This window comes from Lepidochelys kempii, chromosome 25 (genome assembly GCF_965140285.1).
Source record: "Lepidochelys kempii isolate rLepKem1 chromosome 25, rLepKem1.hap1, whole genome shotgun sequence".
Taxonomy (NCBI): domain Eukaryota; kingdom Metazoa; phylum Chordata; order Testudines; family Cheloniidae; genus Lepidochelys; species Lepidochelys kempii.
This window is the reverse complement of record NC_136404.1, coordinates 10783940-10800828: the sequence shown is the minus strand read 5'-3', so window position 1 is coordinate 10800828 and position 16889 is coordinate 10783940. Positions and strand designations below refer to the sequence as shown.

Below are 16889 nucleotides of genomic sequence, written 5' to 3'. Positions count from 1 at the left end.
CCGAATTAGAAGTAGGTTTCATTCCAACCTGGTTTCCTGATCCTCCCTCGGCAGCGCAGGCCTGCTTGGGAGACAAACATTGCAGTGAATAAGCAAATCTGCACGACACGCCTGTCATCCTCAACTAACAGCCCTAGAGTCTCGTGTGGTTTTTTGGAAGGACGCAGGCAGCTCCAGTGGACTCTCCCAGGTTTGATCTTACCCTGGGGAGGGCATAGTAGCAAGACCCACCTTCCCCTTCAGGAGTAGAAAGGAGAGACTCTGGTAAATAGAGTCAGAGCCAAAGCAGTCACACAATCAGGTCTTGACACTGCAGGCTGACATTTGTCATTGCTTTGCATTCACATGTGATGATGCTGGAGGGTCATATTCTGCTCCGAGCTGCACCCAGGCGTTCAAAGGAGTTGCCCAGCTTTCCCTGGCAGCAGAATTTGGCCCTTTCCTTTGCAGCAGTGCAATATAAAGACAAACATCGCTACAGAATGTCAGGAGACCACTCCGTGTGACGTTGTGGTTCTCTGGCTCCAGTCCCTGACCACAGGGTGTTTCCAGCTCTGTGAAGTCGAAGAGCACTGCCAGGAATCTATTCAGACAGATGAAAACCAATAATGGCGAAAGATCAAGCTGATCCATGTATTCTTTATACTGCCACAGTACAGAAAATATTTCAGTCTCTAGAACAGGAGTAGGGCTCATCAGAATTGGGACCTGGGGGGAGGTGACACAGCAAGGCATGGTGCTAGGCTTAGAGAATTCGCTAACTTGGGCAATTACAAAATGCCCGGGAATCACGCAGCTGTGTTTTGAGGTCATTCCCCAAAGGGCCATCTGATAGTTTCAGAGGGTGGCGTTTCAGAGAGCTACCCGTCAGCTGCACCACTCTGCAAATTCCTGTTTCTAGGAGATTGTTGCCACGTTTATCTCTATAAAGATTTTGACCTACACATGTGGGTGGGGTTTTTCCTGGTGTAAATGGGAGGGAGAGACTGGCAAAGGCAAAGTCCCAGGCTGACATAAGGAATTCAATCTTACCCAAAACGGGGGCTGAATGGCTGTGGGGCAATAAAGCTTTGTAAAGTTCTCTTCCCTTTATTCATTGCCTTTGGGCTAAGAGCAAGGTAGAATCAATTTCCTATCCCCGCTCAGGGCTTGCCAGGGCATGGACCCTGCTTCCTTTCGCTTAGCACTGCAGGTTCAATATCAAAATGATCTCTGGCTTTAAACAAAACCCTGCACCTCACGTTCATTTCTCTGCGGGGACAGGATGGATTCCAAAAGTCCCTCGTTTCCTTTCTCACTAAATCTTGGATTGCCAGGTGTCCGGGTTTCAACCGGACGGTCCAATCGAAAGGGAACCTGTGCAGTGTCTGGTCAGATGTACTGACCAGACACCAAAAGTCTGGTTACCGTGGGGGAAGGAGGCATTGGGGTCATTAACCCATGCCAGCCCCTGCTCAGCCAGGACTGCCTCCTACCTGCATCTCATGGGCAGGCAGGATCTGTGTCAGGGACTGCAGCTCCCGACCCAGCCCCAGAGCAGAGGGAGGCCAGCTGGTGAGGGGAGGGAGGTGGAGAGGATCAAGTGATGAGGAAGGGGGAGAGGGGAGAGCAGTGAGTGACAGGGGAGGGGTGGAGAGGAGTGAGTAGGGGCAGGGCCTCGGGGGAAGAGGTGGAGCAGGGGGTGGGGCCTCAGGGCAATAGGCGAGGCAGGGGGTGGGGCAAGGCAGAGGGTCCGGCGTTCCTGCTTTAGGGTCCGGTTTTCAGAAATTAAAGAAAGTTGGCAACCCTACATCTCTTGGTTCCCGAGAACAACACGCTCTGCCCCTGGCTTCACATCCTTTGATATGCGAGTCCCTGGGTGAGTCCCGGGATTATCTAGGGCAGAGCTCCCTGGCTGCAGTGACTCAGGAGGGATCTGCATTTTAACATGCTGTCTTTTCACTGTGGTCCCTGAACACACAGTTGAGCAATCACGAGCACTGGGGCATGGGGTTTGATGGCAGCAATTGACTTTGTGAGCTGCTACACAATAGGATTGTTGGTTATACTAAGACCAGACTGGTCTTTAATAGGGTTAGAACCTTCTTGACGCATGCACCCGCTAAGTGACATGGCCAAGTGTGTGCCCTTCCTTTTCTTTCTGAAGATCTTGCTGATTTGCTCGCTAGATTTTCCCCGGTAGCTTTTATCACGATATTTTCAACCACTACTGGCAACATTACACCAGGTTTTCAATGGAACAGAACTGATAACAATGAACCAGGCAGGTGCTGAGGTGCAGCATCATGGCATGCAGCTCACCGACAAGTGCAGGGTATTTACCTGTCTTTCTCTGCCATTTCTTGTTTCTCCTCTGCCCTGTAATGATAAAATGTATTTGAAATCTACCGAGTGGGAGCTGCCAATGTGAAAGGGATGCGCTGGATTCTCCAGCTCATGCGGCTTTTAAATCAAGACCGGACATCTTTGTGAACGAGATGCTGTGTCTCCGCCCAACGGGATTTGGCTTGCTGCAGAAGTTAATAGGAGGGGTTCTTTGGGCCATTGTTATGCAACAGATCAAACTAGATGATCCTAATGGTTCCTTCTGGCCTGAAATCTATGGTTCTATTCAAATACCGAGATCCAGACCTTTCCATTTCTCCTCGCTTATTACAGATCAATCTCGCTTTTATGGTACGTATGGTGTTCTGAAGATGTAAAGCGCTATGTACCTATATTGCTCATTATGGTCCTGATCTTGCAGCCGTTACTCGAGTGAGTCATCTTTTCTCCCATGACTAGCCCTTTGAGACTGCTGGCTGCTCTAATTTTACGTTTGTGGCTGTTTTTGGGCTTTAGAGGATCTTGCAGGTTTTTTTTTTTTGGTTTGATCAGCTCAAGCAATTTAAAGGAATACCGCACTAATTACTTCTAATAACTTGGGGCTAGAGTCTGGCAACCTTACTTCTGTGGAGTAGCCTCTTACTCCATGGGTGAAACCGTGACCCGAATGGGAGTTTTGCTATTGACGTCAGTGGGACCAGGATTTCACCCCAAAAACCAGTGCAGAGAAATGCAGGCCTGGCAGAAACTGACCTTTAGGCTTGGGTTACACACAGGTTTTGCACTGATATAACTCTTTCGATTAGGGGGTGATTTTTTTTAAACCAAAATAGTTACATTTGTAGAGTGGATGCAGTTATACTGGTTATAAAGGTGCTTTGTACTGGTCTAGCTTATTCCCCTTTCTGTACAGGAATAAGCTAGACTGGTATAAGCCCCTTTCATACCAGTCTAACTGTATCCACACTAGAGGGGGGTTGTACTGATTTGAACTTTAGCAGTACAGGGAAAGTGATATGATTTTGGGGGGCAGGCAAGCCCTGAGAGAGGTAAATAGGCTTTTATTTAAGTATGCAGTCACATGCATTTTCAAACACTGATCAGTTTTTCAATAGCTCCTTAACTGTGAAGGGTCCATGGAACTGCATGGCTTTAAAGGGCTGGAGGGCTGTGAGTGGCCCCTCCTAAAAGTGAGGGGGGGCCGACCGACACCAGAACCGTGGTCCTGCCCCCTGGGCCATCCCTTCTTCCTGAGGCCCCGCCCCTTCTCCCCAAGCAGCAGGGTGTGGCCAACAGGGAGAGAGCCATCCAATGTATCAAGATCATTTTGAATTCTAATCTTGTCCCCCAAAGTGCTTGCAACCCCTCCCTGTTTGGTATCATCCCAAATTTTAAAAATGGACTCTGTGCGATAATCCAAATCATTTATGAAGATATTGAATAGAGCTGGACCCAGTACAGATCCATGCGGGACCCCACTCGATACGCCCTTCCAGCTAGACTGTGAACCATTGATAACTTCTCTCTGAGTACAGGTTTCCAATCAGTTGTGCATCAACCTTCTAGTAGGTTTGTCTAGGTTATATTTCTCTCGTTTGTTTATGAGAGGGTCATGTATCAAAAGCCTGACTAAAGTTGGAATATATCACATCTCCTGCTTCCTCCATCCACAAATGTTCTGATTCAGAGAAACATTTCTGCAATAAATAAAAATATCTGCTGAAAGCAAACACGAAAGGGGGCCAGAGACAACCGAAGCGTGTGCTTAACTTTAAGCACACCTGTAAGTCCATTCCTGTTCCACAAAGCACATGCTCAAGTGCCATCAAAATCAAAGGGACTTCATCATGTGCTTCGCATTAAGCATGTGATCAAGAGCTGTCCCGAACAGGGATGGAGTTACGTGCTTTGCTGAACTGGGGACTAACACAGGCCCCACTTTGCAGACACTCATATAACTTTGTGCACATGAATAATACCACTGAACTCATTGGACAACTCACATGGATAAAGTTACTTGGGCGCACCAAGTGGATGTACTTGCGTGCCAAAGTTTTCTTGTGTGTAAGAGTTTGCAAGTCGGGGGCACAGTTCTGACTTGGGTTGTGCTTTTGATCCGGAATGGTCACCGTGGCTCGGGCCCATGGCAAGAGCTCCTCCTCCCAGGTTGTTAACATTTGATTTGTTCTGTCTGTGGTAGTGAGTCCCACGTAGGTTCCCCGGCATGATGAGGCATTTTGTTTTAATAAACCTCACTGGATGCATGCTAACTCAGCTAGCTTTGCTTCCTTCCCATACCCCCCTCTGCTTTTAGTATAGGGTACTGTAATGATAATGTATGCTCTTATCATTAGTTGTGGCAATATATCCTAATTCAGTATTTTTTTTTATCGGATGGGATGGCTTAAAACATGGAAATAAAACAAACTAGGCTATAATGGGCCCAATTCTCATTTATAGTAAGGCCCTTTTACACCTCTCTAGCCTTAAAGAGCGCATAAATTACCTTTCCTGCCACTTTACACCACCGTGGTGAGGTGAAACAGCCTTAAAGAGGCTTTAGGGCTTTTCTGGACAGGAAGTGGTTCCTGATTAACTCCACGTGTGGCATTCCAGAATAAGAGCATCCACACACAGAATTAGTCAGGGACAGTTAAGCAGGAACAACTCCTTGTGTAGACAAGCCCTTTCCCAGATGAGAATCGGGCTCAATAGTTCCCCTGCAGGTTTATTCTGGGGGACTGTTTCTGTGCAGAGTTGGGGGACAGGTTCTTCCTATGGATGGAAGGTGGGGGTTGAATTTACCACAGAGGGCATCTTCACTAGTGAAAGTGGTACATTGTTAACTCAAGTTAGCTAAACAAAGGTAAAATCCTAGTGGGGACTCGGCAGTTGGCAGGTTTCACACAAGTTATCAGGTTGAGTTAAAACCTATAGGAAAGTCTGGGGTTTAAGCAGCTACTCCCTTTGCATCTTGTGTCTGTTCTGAATGAATATCAGTAAAAGTCAAATACAGACCAAATGGGTTGCCTGGATTATGAGGAACACAGAATTTACTGGCTGTAACTCCCACAGGAGAAAGCTTTAGGACAATATGAGCCCCATTCCCCCCAAAAGGTGATTTTTACCTTTCTTTCCTGGCTTTGGTTCTCTCCTCCTCGTACCTGCAATGAACAAGATAGATTTCCTTAAATGTCACCGCCAGGAAAACACAGCATTCACTCTGAAGCCGAAAGAGCCTGGGGCAAGCAATGGCTCCAGAATACAAAGAGTTAATGTCAGGTTTCAGAGGAACAGCCGTGTTAGTCTGTATTCGCAAAAAGAAAAGGAGTACTTGTGGCACCTTAGAGACTAACCAATTTATTTGAGCATGAGCTTTCGTGAGCTACAGCTCACTTCATCAGATGTTAATGTGTTCTCTCTCTTGCATTTTCTGCCGGTAGGAATGGGGAAGCTTGAGGCACAGAGAGGGTAGGACTTGCCCAAAGCCAAGCAATGAGTCTGTGGCAGAGCTGGGACTAGACGACAGCCAGGCCTCCTGAATGCCAAGCCGTGATCACAGGACCATCCCTCCTCTCTGAAGCACCGGAAAGAGGTGCACGTGGTGAGGAGCTAATGGACTGTGGCCTCCAGAGTTGCCAAGTTTTCAAGTGAGAGGTCCCTGTGATACTTACTGTAGGAGGCAGTCAGGAATCTGGACGTGCTCCATGGGGATAGTCTGCTCCAGTTCTTCCAGACTGTGAACGTACTGGATCTTATTGATAAACTTCACACTGACAGAGGAAGAGAACATACACCCTTTAAGAGCTTATTCTGACTTCCCCCTTCATAGAACAGTGACTATCTGGGACATACATCCAGATCCTATCGAAATCTGTGGGCGTTTTGCTGTTGATTTAAATTCAACTGGGATATGACCCAAAACGAAGGCTTCTCTTTAGCCAGAGGCTACAAACACTTCAGACACCTAGAGTGGGGTTCTCCTGCTCCCAACTTCATTCCACCCTTTTGACAGTAACTTTTGCTGAGAGAGGATGGCTTGGGGGTGAGCTGTGAGTGCCAATCCTATGAGTTTTTACACCAGTCTATGCAGTGACCTGTACCGGGAGAGGCTGGGGCTAAGGCATCTGGGACTTCTCAAAGAACCACTAACTTCTGTGGGGAGAGAATTTGGTCTAGAGTCCTCCTTGCTAGAGCACCCACCCAACCCAAGTCAGGAGCTGGCCAATTGTTCCTTTATTTGTTATAAGAACTTGATAAAAATAAAAACAAACAAACAAAAAAACCCCTTCCAGCAGCATTGGGACACCTTTCCCCACTCCCAGTGAGTAAATTTCCTGCCACAAAAATCCAGCCTCCCTTTCTGGCTGCCTCAGTAGGGTAACAGGAATACAGGGCTTGCCAGGCTCAATCAGAGAGAAGGTCCAGCAAGCTCAGTATCCTCTCTCTTCTGTGGCCAGTCCCAGGTGATTCAGAGGAAGGGGTGACGTAGGTGGGATAATCCCCCTCGTGTTGTGTAGCCCTCACCCTGCTCTCTAACATGTAGAGATTGACACGAGGTTTAATAGCTTTTCCAAAACCCACTGGGATGCGGGAGAGTTCTTTGTTCACCTGATGAAGGGTCTGGATATAGCCAGTACTGTCCGGATGAACCATGAAGGGTGCACGATTATCAAAGCTTTCAGGTTTTTCCGTAGCCTGTGGAAAGGCCAGAGGTGAGAGGTTAGATGCAAAGGGCTTGCTTCCAAACTCCTGGAGGGCCCCGTGGGACTCCGTGGATTTCAGAGATTTACTCTGGTTGTCGGGGCAGAATTGGGCCCACAGGATCACATAAGTTAGAGAAGCAGAAGACCTGCTAGGGCATAGTCCTGATGCCTTTAGCTATTGTAGGAATGTTCCTACAGTATATTCTTCAGCACCTCACCCAGGCCTTGTTTTACACACTCTGATGATAACAGGGCTTCCACCATGTCCGTTGGAAGAGGAAAGAGAAAATCTGTTCTAGTCCTAAAGCAGCAAGAGGCTAGTCACACAAAGGGTCTTCGGCAGGCAGTGCTCAGTGTCCTCTAACGTTTAGGTGCCTTGAAAATCGCTGGGATTCACAGAGCCTGAGTTTGGGGCCTGGGCTCCCTATACAATGAATGGGGAGAGACAGGCGCCTCAGAATGGGAATCACAAAAGCCAGTGTCTAGGTGGCCCCTTGCCCAAGCTAGCTAGAGGGAGGTGCCCTGTCCTGCCCCTCTCATGGAGATAGGTGCCTCCTTCTGCCAGGGATTCTCAGCAACAAGCCAGTGGGGTGGGGTGGGGTGGGGGGGCTCCCTTATAACCTTGAACCCCGTGGTTAGCATACTCAGCTGGGATGTGGGAGACCCTGGTTCAAGTGCCCCTTCACTGGAGGAGGAGAAGGGATCTGCCACCTCTCTAGTGAGCATAGGCGAAATTTAACTTCTATATCTGTGGGGGCAGCTCCAGTCAGGCCAACAGGGCCACGCGTGGAATGGTGGGGGACTCACAAAGTCCGTGCTTGCCCCCAAGGGCGCTATTTCAGATTTGGTGGTGGTGGTGGGGGACACAACTTTAACCGTCATTCCAGGGGCTACTTAGGCAGCTGAAAACTCTAGTGGTTTTGCAGATAATAACTTAGAAATCTCTGATAGGAGCCCAGTATCGAATTCCTATCTCAAGAAAGAAAATTAAATAAATATTAGACTCGCTCAGCTCTAATACTAACATGTTCTGACCTCTTGTGGCAAGTCACTTATGGGACACTGGTTAGTTTTAAAATGGTAATGTCTATTCTTTCTCAGATACTCTTACTAAAGTCAGAAGGGAACATCGTGATCATCTAGTCTGACCTCCTGCACCTCGCAGGCCACAGAACTTCCTCCACCTACCCCTGTAATAGCCCCCTAGTCTCTGGCTGAGTTACTGAAGTCCTCAAATCGTGGTGTAAAGACTTCAAGGTACAGAGACTCCACCACACCACAGAAACACTAACCCAGGAACCAATCCCTGTCAGAAACCCCATTGCCAGCTCTGTCCCCATATCTACTCTAGCGACACCATCAGAGGACCCAGCCACATCAGCCACACCATCAGGCATAGGCGCCAACTTCTACTCGCCCTGGTGGGTGCTTGACCCCGCCTCTGCCTCCGGCCCCGCCCCGACTCCACCCCTTCCCCACCCCCAGCCCCCCACCATTCCTACCCCTTCCCCAAAGTCCCTGCCCCAGCCCCGCCTCTTCCCCGCCTCCTCCTCAGAGCGTGCCACGTTCCTGCTCCTTCCCCCTCCCTCCTGGAGCTGGTTTTGCCAAGCACTGGGAGATCAGATGAGGAGCCGGGACATGGCGAACTCAGGCAGGGAGGCAGAGGAGGTGAGGTGGAGTGGGGAGGGGAGCTTGGCTGCCGGTGGGTGCAGAGCACCTACTAGGTTTCCCTGTGGGTGCTCCAGCCCCGGAGCACCCATGGAGTTGGCGTCTATGCCACCAGGGGCTCATTCACCTGCATATCTACCAATGTGATATCTGCCAGCATGTGCCAGCAATGCCCCTCTGCCATGTACGTTGGCCAAACTGGACAGTCTCTACGTAAAAGAATAAATGGACACAAATCAGACATCAGGAATGATAACATTCAAAAACCAGTAGGAGAACACTTCAATCTCCCTGGACATTCAATGACAGATTTAAAAGTAGCCACCCTGCAACAAAAAAACCTTCAGAAACAGACTTCAAAGAGAAACTTCAGAGCGACAATTCATTTGCAAACTTAACACCATTAATTTGGGCTTGAACAGGGGCTGGGAGTGGCTGGCTCACAACAAAAGCAATTTTCCTTCTCTTGGTATGGACACCTCCTCATTAGTTATTGGGAGTGGACCACATCCACCCTGGCTGAATTGGCCCTGTCAACACTGGTTCTCCTCTTGTACCGTGACTCCCTTCTCTTCATGTACCAGTATATTTAGCCTGTGTCTGTAATTTTCATGCCATGCATCTGAAGAAGTGGGTTTTTTACCCGCAAAAGGTTATGCCCCAATAAATCTGTTAGTCTTTAAGGGGCTCCTTAAAGTTCCACCGAACTCCTTGTTGTTTTTGTGGATATAGACTAACACGGCTGCCCCTCGGATGCATTTCCTTTGTCTACAAAATCAGTTCTCCTCTCAAAGAAAGATATTAGTGACTTTGTTAAAAAGAAAAGGAGGACTTGTGGCACCTTAGAGACTAACCAGTTTATTTGAGCATGAGCTTTAGTGAGCTACAGCTCACTTGCTGTAGCTCATGAAAGCTTCTGCTCAAATAAATTGGTTAGTCTCTAAGGTGCCACAAGTCCTCCTTTTCTTTTTGCGAATACAGACTAACACGGCTGCTACTCTGAAACCTAGTAACTTTGTTATTATTGAATACAAGAATTGAAACTATTGTAGAAAATTCTACAATTACTTTCTATCCTTTAGGCTACTTGCAGTTCGCCAAGCTGGGGCAGATCATTTAACTTTAGGAAACACCCTAACAGCCCTTTCTTATCTTAATTACCTGCTAATCACTCTGTTTATAAACACAATTCTGACGGGCTGCCTCAAGAGTGCAAACAGGGAGCAGCACCTCTCCCATCTCTGCAGAACTCATTGCATCCCATACTCAGACTGCCTGCCCCTGAGGCTTGCAGTTTGAGGGGGGAAACACCCTTCCTTGCCCTCCCCTCCACCTGTGCAGGTGAGCACCCTAACCGCTGGCCTATGGGATACTCTGCTGTGGGGAATCCCTCCTATTGAAGTTGTTCTACTCTGACTAAATTAAAAAACGACATGGGTGCAGGGGGCCTGGATCTTCTACCCCCCAGGGGAGCGTGCTAACCACCAGGCTACAGAGTCATTCTCATGCCTGCTTGTTCTCTCTGGCTCAATGATTCTTCCATTATTTAGACACCAGGGACACCTGAAAATGGAGACACCCCAACTGATCAGCTGTCTGCAGCATCCCCAAACCTGAACTCAACAGAGCTATGCTGATCTACACCAGCCAGGGATCTGGCTTCTACAATATAGATTAAAATAGCGTGACTAAGAAATTCTCTTTTTACTTACTTCTTCCAAGGAGACACCCATTATTAGTATCCCCTTTGTGCTAGGTGCTGTGCAAACACAGAACACAAAGAGAGTCCCCGCCCCAGAGTTTACAATCTAAGTATGAGACAATAGACACCAGGGGAAGAGAGATGGGGGAGCCTGAGGAAACAATACTTTTTATAGTACAGAGCGTTAGTAAAATACTCTTTAGTTCCTTTGCATCAAATTGACTTTGACCGAGGTGTGTCTCTCTGTTACTACAGGTATACATGCTTGTATTTAATACTCCTGTGAAATATAACCAATAGAAGGGACGAAATAGCATCAAAGTCTAATGTGAAAATGATCCTCATTTTCTTGTTTATGGACCCCGCGGTCTGTATATGCTGCACCCTTGTCTTGGGTTGTGAAGTGTGAACCCGGTAATCAGGAATGAACAACCCAGTGAGTGTAAGGAGGAAGCAGGCCCGACAGTTCCTCCCACTGGTGCCCATTTAATGCTGCAGGCTGGCTTTCCCAGTGCATCACTTTGCAAGAGTCCCTGCTGCCGCATGGGAGATGTGGAATGATACCAGGTGAGAAACAATTCTGCTGACTTTGTCCCCTTTTTGCTAGGAGGGATGGAGTCATGCCCCCGGGACCTGTAGTGTTCAAGTACCACCCCCTATAGGTGGGGTCATAGAATCATAGAATATCAGGGTTGGAAGGGACCTCAGGAGGTCATCTAGTCCAACCCCCTGCACAATGCAGGACCAATCCCCAATTTTTGCCCCAGATCCCTAAATGGCCCTCTCAAGGAACTCACAACCCTGGGTTTAGCAGGCCAATGCTCAAACCACTGAGCTATCCCTCCCCCATCCTCTGTATGCATCCAGTCCTAACATACCTTACGTGGGTGCATAGGAGCCAAACTCAGCTTTACAGCTGTGGGACTGAGTCACATTTACACTAAGGCTCCTTTGCATTGTTTTGGTGGTGCCTTAAGCTGGGTGTATAGTGCAGTGGATGATCAGGGAAATAACCTGCCCGTAGAGGGCATTCCTCACCTTCTGTCTATCATCTGGTAGCATTTCTTCAGCCAGCCCAGGCCTGGCATCCTCCGACGTGGTGTGGCTCCATTCAGGTACACGATCATGTAGTCCTCGGCCACCAGCAGCTCCAAGCTACTGATCACGTACCTATCAGGTGGAAATCCAAAGCCGCCATGGAGTGGGATTGCAGGGATTGAAGCTTCAATACATACTGCGGGGTTTCTGTATTTATTTGTGTACACCCTCTCTCCCAGCCCCACCATGCTGATCATTCTCCAATCTATTCTGACTCCGTATTGTGACTCAGGTCACTGTATTTGGCCACAAGAAGGTTCAAAGGAACATTGCAACTGAAAATCTGACCTGTCTGTCTTTGTGGGTTGTGGGATTTGGAGAAGATGTTTCAAATCCACCGTGAGGCACCTTTGCAGGAGCCATGAAGGGGTGTGTTTAGGTGGGGCCTAGAGATCAAGTACAGTGGTCCATACATTTATGTCCATAAGTTCCTTTGCACAGCAATAGTCTCAGATGGATAATTCCTACTCTGGGCAGGCATTTATTGCTGGCCAGCATATGGGCGCACATCAATGCTATATGTGAAGCTGCTTTGAGGTATCGGTGTTGGGTCAGAATTTGGATCATTGGGCAGGTAGGAGGACACTGTGGACAACAGGTCATCCAGCAGTATTCAGCCAGATACACAGCAGCACCCTGTACAGCTGGCATGGATTCCACCTTGCCTAGTCTCCCAGATGAGGTGCTCCATGTAAAGTCCCAGTGAGTGGCACAGATACTGAGGTTACCTGGGGACCCGGGACACTTCTTGCCTCCCCTCCATCATGCAACTTGGCGTTGTCACTTACAAGAAGAGGTTCTCCATGATGTAATGGTAATCAGCTAGATTACTGTCTGGGAGATAGCAGGCAGCAAAGACAATGATAGCATTGAGACCTTCTCCGTAGTACCCTAATAGAGAAAGAGATGGACAGCATGGCCACTTGAGTGAGACAGAGGCAGGAGGTCAAAACGGAAAACAACTAAGTGCTTCTGCAGCCAGGCCTGTGCTTATGCTGTGTTGTGGGACATGGCCCCATCCACAGAGAGGTGTCCTGACCCTGCGCAGAACTCCCACTGACCTCCATGCAAGAGGAACTATGCAGGATCACAGCCCGGGAGAGATGCAATGCGATGTTTGCTTTGTTGTATTACTTTATGAAGCTCCTGTTGCTGGAGCAGCTCAGGGCTTACTTGAAAATCACTATGGCTTGCAGTGTGCCACAAAGTTGTGCCCATGAGGATTTTGGCAAATTCCCAAGGAAGTTGGATTCCAGAGGTAGAGGCCATCGACTGAGAGAGCCCAACTTATGATCCAGTCCTGGAAACTTTTACCCAGGGGACGAACAACAACGGCTTCCCATTGGATCTTAACATGCTCTGTTAGGCCCCTTATTCAGAATGGTCAGCTCATTATTCAGTCGTTGGATATAAACCAGTCTTTGTATTCGGGGAAAATATAGTCTGCTGTCAAGGCACAGGAGTAGGAGCACTATTCCTGGCTGTACCATTGACTCATTGCTAGCCACGAATTTTCAGAAGTGACCACTATGTCTGGTGCCTTAGTGCCTACGTGTCCAACCTGAGACACCAGGGCCTGGTTTTCAGAGCTGCTTAGCTCCTGCAGCTCCAGTTGACTTCCGTGTTAGTTGGGGGTGTCCCGCACCTCTGAGGGGGACCAGACCCTATTGCTGCCATCAGCTCCTGTATGCTTTCTATTATGTAGCTAGGTTTTTTAGGGTGATATACAGAGCTGGGTAGAAAATGGTTTCCCCATCCCTGGAAGATTTTTGATATTTTATCCTGTCCTGGGACGAAAAGTCAAAATATTTAAATTTTTTGCAAATGAAAAATCTACAAGACATCCAGTTCAGGTCCACCAAAACATTCGGTTTCAACCTTTTAAAAATTTGTTTTACATTGAACTACGAATTAACTTAAATTTTGAAACAAAAAAGTCGTTTTGGACCAAACGAGGGGAACTTTTCGCTTTGCAAAAGTCAAAACAGGATGGTTTGACAATTTCAAAACTTTTTTCCCCAAACATTTTTCCAAACAGGCCGTGCATTGAAACTGGCCCTGTCCTGCAAAGTGTCGTCAGAAAAAAGTTTAGTCGAAATAATCCCAACCGGCTTTAGTGATGTGAATGGTGCCATGCTGAGTGGGATAGCTGCCTCGTACGATATGGGGAACTGGCTCTCCTTACTGATGGGCAAGACAACCAGTTGCTCATGGGCGGTGGGTATCAAAGGCCGGGGGAGGCTGAGCCTCCCCAAACAGCCTTGCGTGGCCCTGCCCATTCTCCATCCCTGGCCACACCACATGCCCGCCCGGTACTCTGGGGCTGGGGGCACTGGGGGCCGCGCTGCCTGCTTGGTGCTGGGGGGGCTCTGGGCTCTGACGGGGGAAAGGAGGGAAGAGGGGCAGGGCCTTGGCCACAAGGGGAGAGTCAGGCCGGAGTTAGCCTCCCTGAGCCTGTGGTTCACCCGCCGCCCATGCAGTTGCTACATCTCTTCCAGCCCCACCTTCCCAAGAAGCAACTATAAGAAAGGCCGGCAGGCCAGTGCATTTCTGAGACACCATGGTCTTCCTAAACCTCACCTCCATGTGTCACCACCTTCATGTAGGGTTTGATCATCTGCAGATCAATGCGGTGTTCCTGCTCCCCAATGATAACTGTCCTCCATAGTCTCCCATTGGTAGCGCTGCTGTCTTCTACCACCCCATCCCCAAAGAGGTCTGCGCTGTTCCCGGGCATGTTCTTGGCTGTGGCCACAGGTGTATCATCTGGAAGAGGGAAAGCGAGAACTCTGGTGAGCTTCTCCTTGAGACTGGATAGAGGTCTAAGGTGCTTATCTAGGCGTCTACACTGAAAACGTACATTGGCATAGCTATGTCTCTCTGGGTGTGAAAAATCCCCCCTTCCCCATAGCAACACAGTTCAGATGACCTAACCCATGGTGCAGACAGTGCTAGGTCGACGGAAGACTGTAGTGAGTGTCTACACTGAAGCGTTACAGTGGTGCAGGTGCAGCTATGCTGCTGTAGCATTTTAAGTGTAGACACACCCTGAGATCCAGATTCAGAATGCATGCATTAAGAATACAAACTGGAGTCTCAGTCTGCTCTCCATGCAGGGCAATAAGAGACCGCAACAACCACAGACTGAGAACCTGTCACCTCAGGGTGGGATGCAGAGATAAAATTTCTCTCACCATTAATGACTGTCCATTGAAGCAGCTAATCCTGGAACCCATAATGGGAGAGGCAATTCTTGCTTTAGTCCTAAGTGGTGAACAGGATCTGGTCCAAGAGGTGAATATAGCTGAACCACTCAGTAATAGAGTCGATTATGTAATGAAATTAAAAACCCTTGTAGGGGGGAAAAGACCAAAGAAACCCACCACAGAAGCTTTTAACTTCAAAACAGGGAACTACACAAAAATGAGAAGGCTAGTTTAATGGAAATTAAAAGGAACAGCCACAAGAATGAAATGCCTGCAAGCTGCATGGAAACTTTTAAAAAGCACCATAACAGAGGCTCAAACTATATGTCTGCCCCAAAATTAAAAAAAAACATAAAGCAGCAAAAGGACCAAAAAGTGACACCATGGCTAAACAACACAGTAGAAGAGGCAGTTAGAGAAAAAAAGAGATCTTTTAAAAATTGGAAGTCAAATTCTACTGAGGAAAATAGAAAGAAACCTAATCTCTGGCAAGTCAAGTGCAAAAGTTAATAAGGCAGGCCAAAAAAGAATTTGAAGAACAACAGGCAAAAGATACAGAAACTAAAAGCAAAAAAAATTTTGTTAAGTACATCAGAAGCAGGAAGCCTGTCAAACAAGCAGTGGGACCGCTGGACAATCGAGGTGCTAAAGGAGCACTCAGGGAAGACAAGACCATTGCAGAGAAGCTAAATGAATTCTTTGCATCAGTCTTCACTACAGAGAATGCGAGGGAGATTCCCAAACCTGAGCTATTCTTTTTAGGTGACAAATCTGAGGAACTGTCCCAGATTGAGGTGTCATGAGAGGAGGTTTTGGAACAAATTGATTAATTAAACAGTAATAAGTGACCAGGACCAGATGAGATTCACCCAAGAGTTCTGAAGGAACTCAAATATGAAATACAGAGCTACGAACCGTGGTATGTAACCTATCGCTTAAATCAGCCTCTGTACCAGATGACTGGCTGATAGCTAATGTAAGCCAACTTTTAAAAAAGGCTCCAGAGGCGATCCTGGCAATTACAGGTGGGTAAGCCTAACTTCAGTAACAGACAAATTGGTTCCAACTATAGTAAAGAACAAAATTGTCAAACACTGTGATGGGGCACCTGCCCCACACTGGCCGGTAAGGGGTTAACTGAGCCCTAGGAAGGCTGTGCAGAAAGCAGCCAATAGGAGAGGGGCTGCAAGGAGCAGCCAATCAGGCCCATATAAGAAGAGTTGCAGGTCAGAGCAAATTCAGTTGCTCCCTGGAGCTCCAGGAGGGAGGCCTGGCTGCCTTGCAGGAGGAGGAAAGCTAGCACCTCGGACAGAGCAGTGCAGGGTGGGATCAGGGGAGTGAGGGCGAGCTCCTAGCTGACTGATAAAACTGGCATGCTGAGGCCCTGAGACAAGACAGGAGAAGGTGCTGGGGTTGTGGGGAAGCGGCCCAGGGAAGTAGACTGAGAGGTTGGAGGGGACGCAGCGCATGGCTGCTGCCTACAGGGTCCCTGGGCTGGGACCTGGAGTAGCGGGCAGGCCTGGGTCCCCCCTCACCTCCACTCACCTCTGAGGAAACGGCTGGACGATCGGACTGTGGTACCTCCCCCACCAGGAGCGGGACGGTGGTGGGGAGCACAGAGTATGGCACAGCTGGAGGGCTGTGTCCTGAAGAGGACGCCATGGTCCTTGGAACGAGACGGGTCCACGAGCAGAAGTGACAGAGGCAAGACATCACCAGAAGAAAGCGCACCGCCTTGCCGAGCTAATCCCAGAGACAGCCAGCAGGGGGCACTAGCGAGGTGAGTGAAGCCCATCACAGACACATAGATGAACATGATTTGTTGTGGGAAGAGGCAACATGGTTTTTGTAAAGGGAAATCGTGCCTCACCAATCTACTAGAATTCTTTGAGGGGGTCAATGAACGTGTGGACCAGGCTGATCCAGTGGATACGGTGTATTTGGACTTCCAGAAAGCCTTTGACAAGGTCCCTCACCAACAGCTCTTAAGCAAAGTAAGCTGTCATGGGATAAGAGGGAAGGTCCTCTCATGGATCAGTAACTGGTTAAAAGATAGGAAACAAAGGGTAGGAATAAATGGTCAGTTTTCACAATAGAGAGAAGTAAACAGTGGGGTCCCAAAGGACCTGTATTGGGACCAATGTTGTTCATCTTATTAATAAATGATCTGGAAAAAGGGGCAAA

At 48.3% G+C, this 16889-nt stretch overlaps 1 protein-coding gene across 8 annotated transcripts in view; it reads right to left on the bottom strand.

Annotated features, from left to right (window-relative positions):
- The window catches only part of ATCAY (ATCAY kinesin light chain interacting caytaxin), a 38784-nt gene that overhangs the window by 7781 nt on the left and 14114 nt on the right, over window positions 1-16889 (bottom strand). For 6 of the 8 annotated variants that reach the window (XR_012156159.2, XM_073323909.2, XM_073323906.2 and 3 more), the window contains 8 exons: window positions 14080-14265; window positions 12288-12390; window positions 11440-11571; window positions 6937-7023; window positions 6000-6098; window positions 5454-5489; window positions 2323-2358; window positions 29-64 (listed from right to left, as the gene is read on the bottom strand). Coding sequence is in view for 7 of the 8 variants with exons in the window: in XM_073323909.2 (XP_073180010.1) it covers window positions 29-64; window positions 2323-2358; window positions 5454-5489; window positions 6000-6098; window positions 6937-7023; window positions 11440-11571; window positions 12288-12390; window positions 14080-14265 (715 nt within the window). In the remaining variant the exon portion in view is untranslated. The remainder of the gene's footprint in view (window positions 1-28; window positions 65-2322; window positions 2359-5453; window positions 5490-5999; window positions 6099-6936; window positions 7024-11439; window positions 11572-12287; window positions 12391-14079; window positions 14266-16889) is intronic. The other 2 variants (XM_073323904.2, XM_073323905.2) reach the window with 2 other exon arrangements.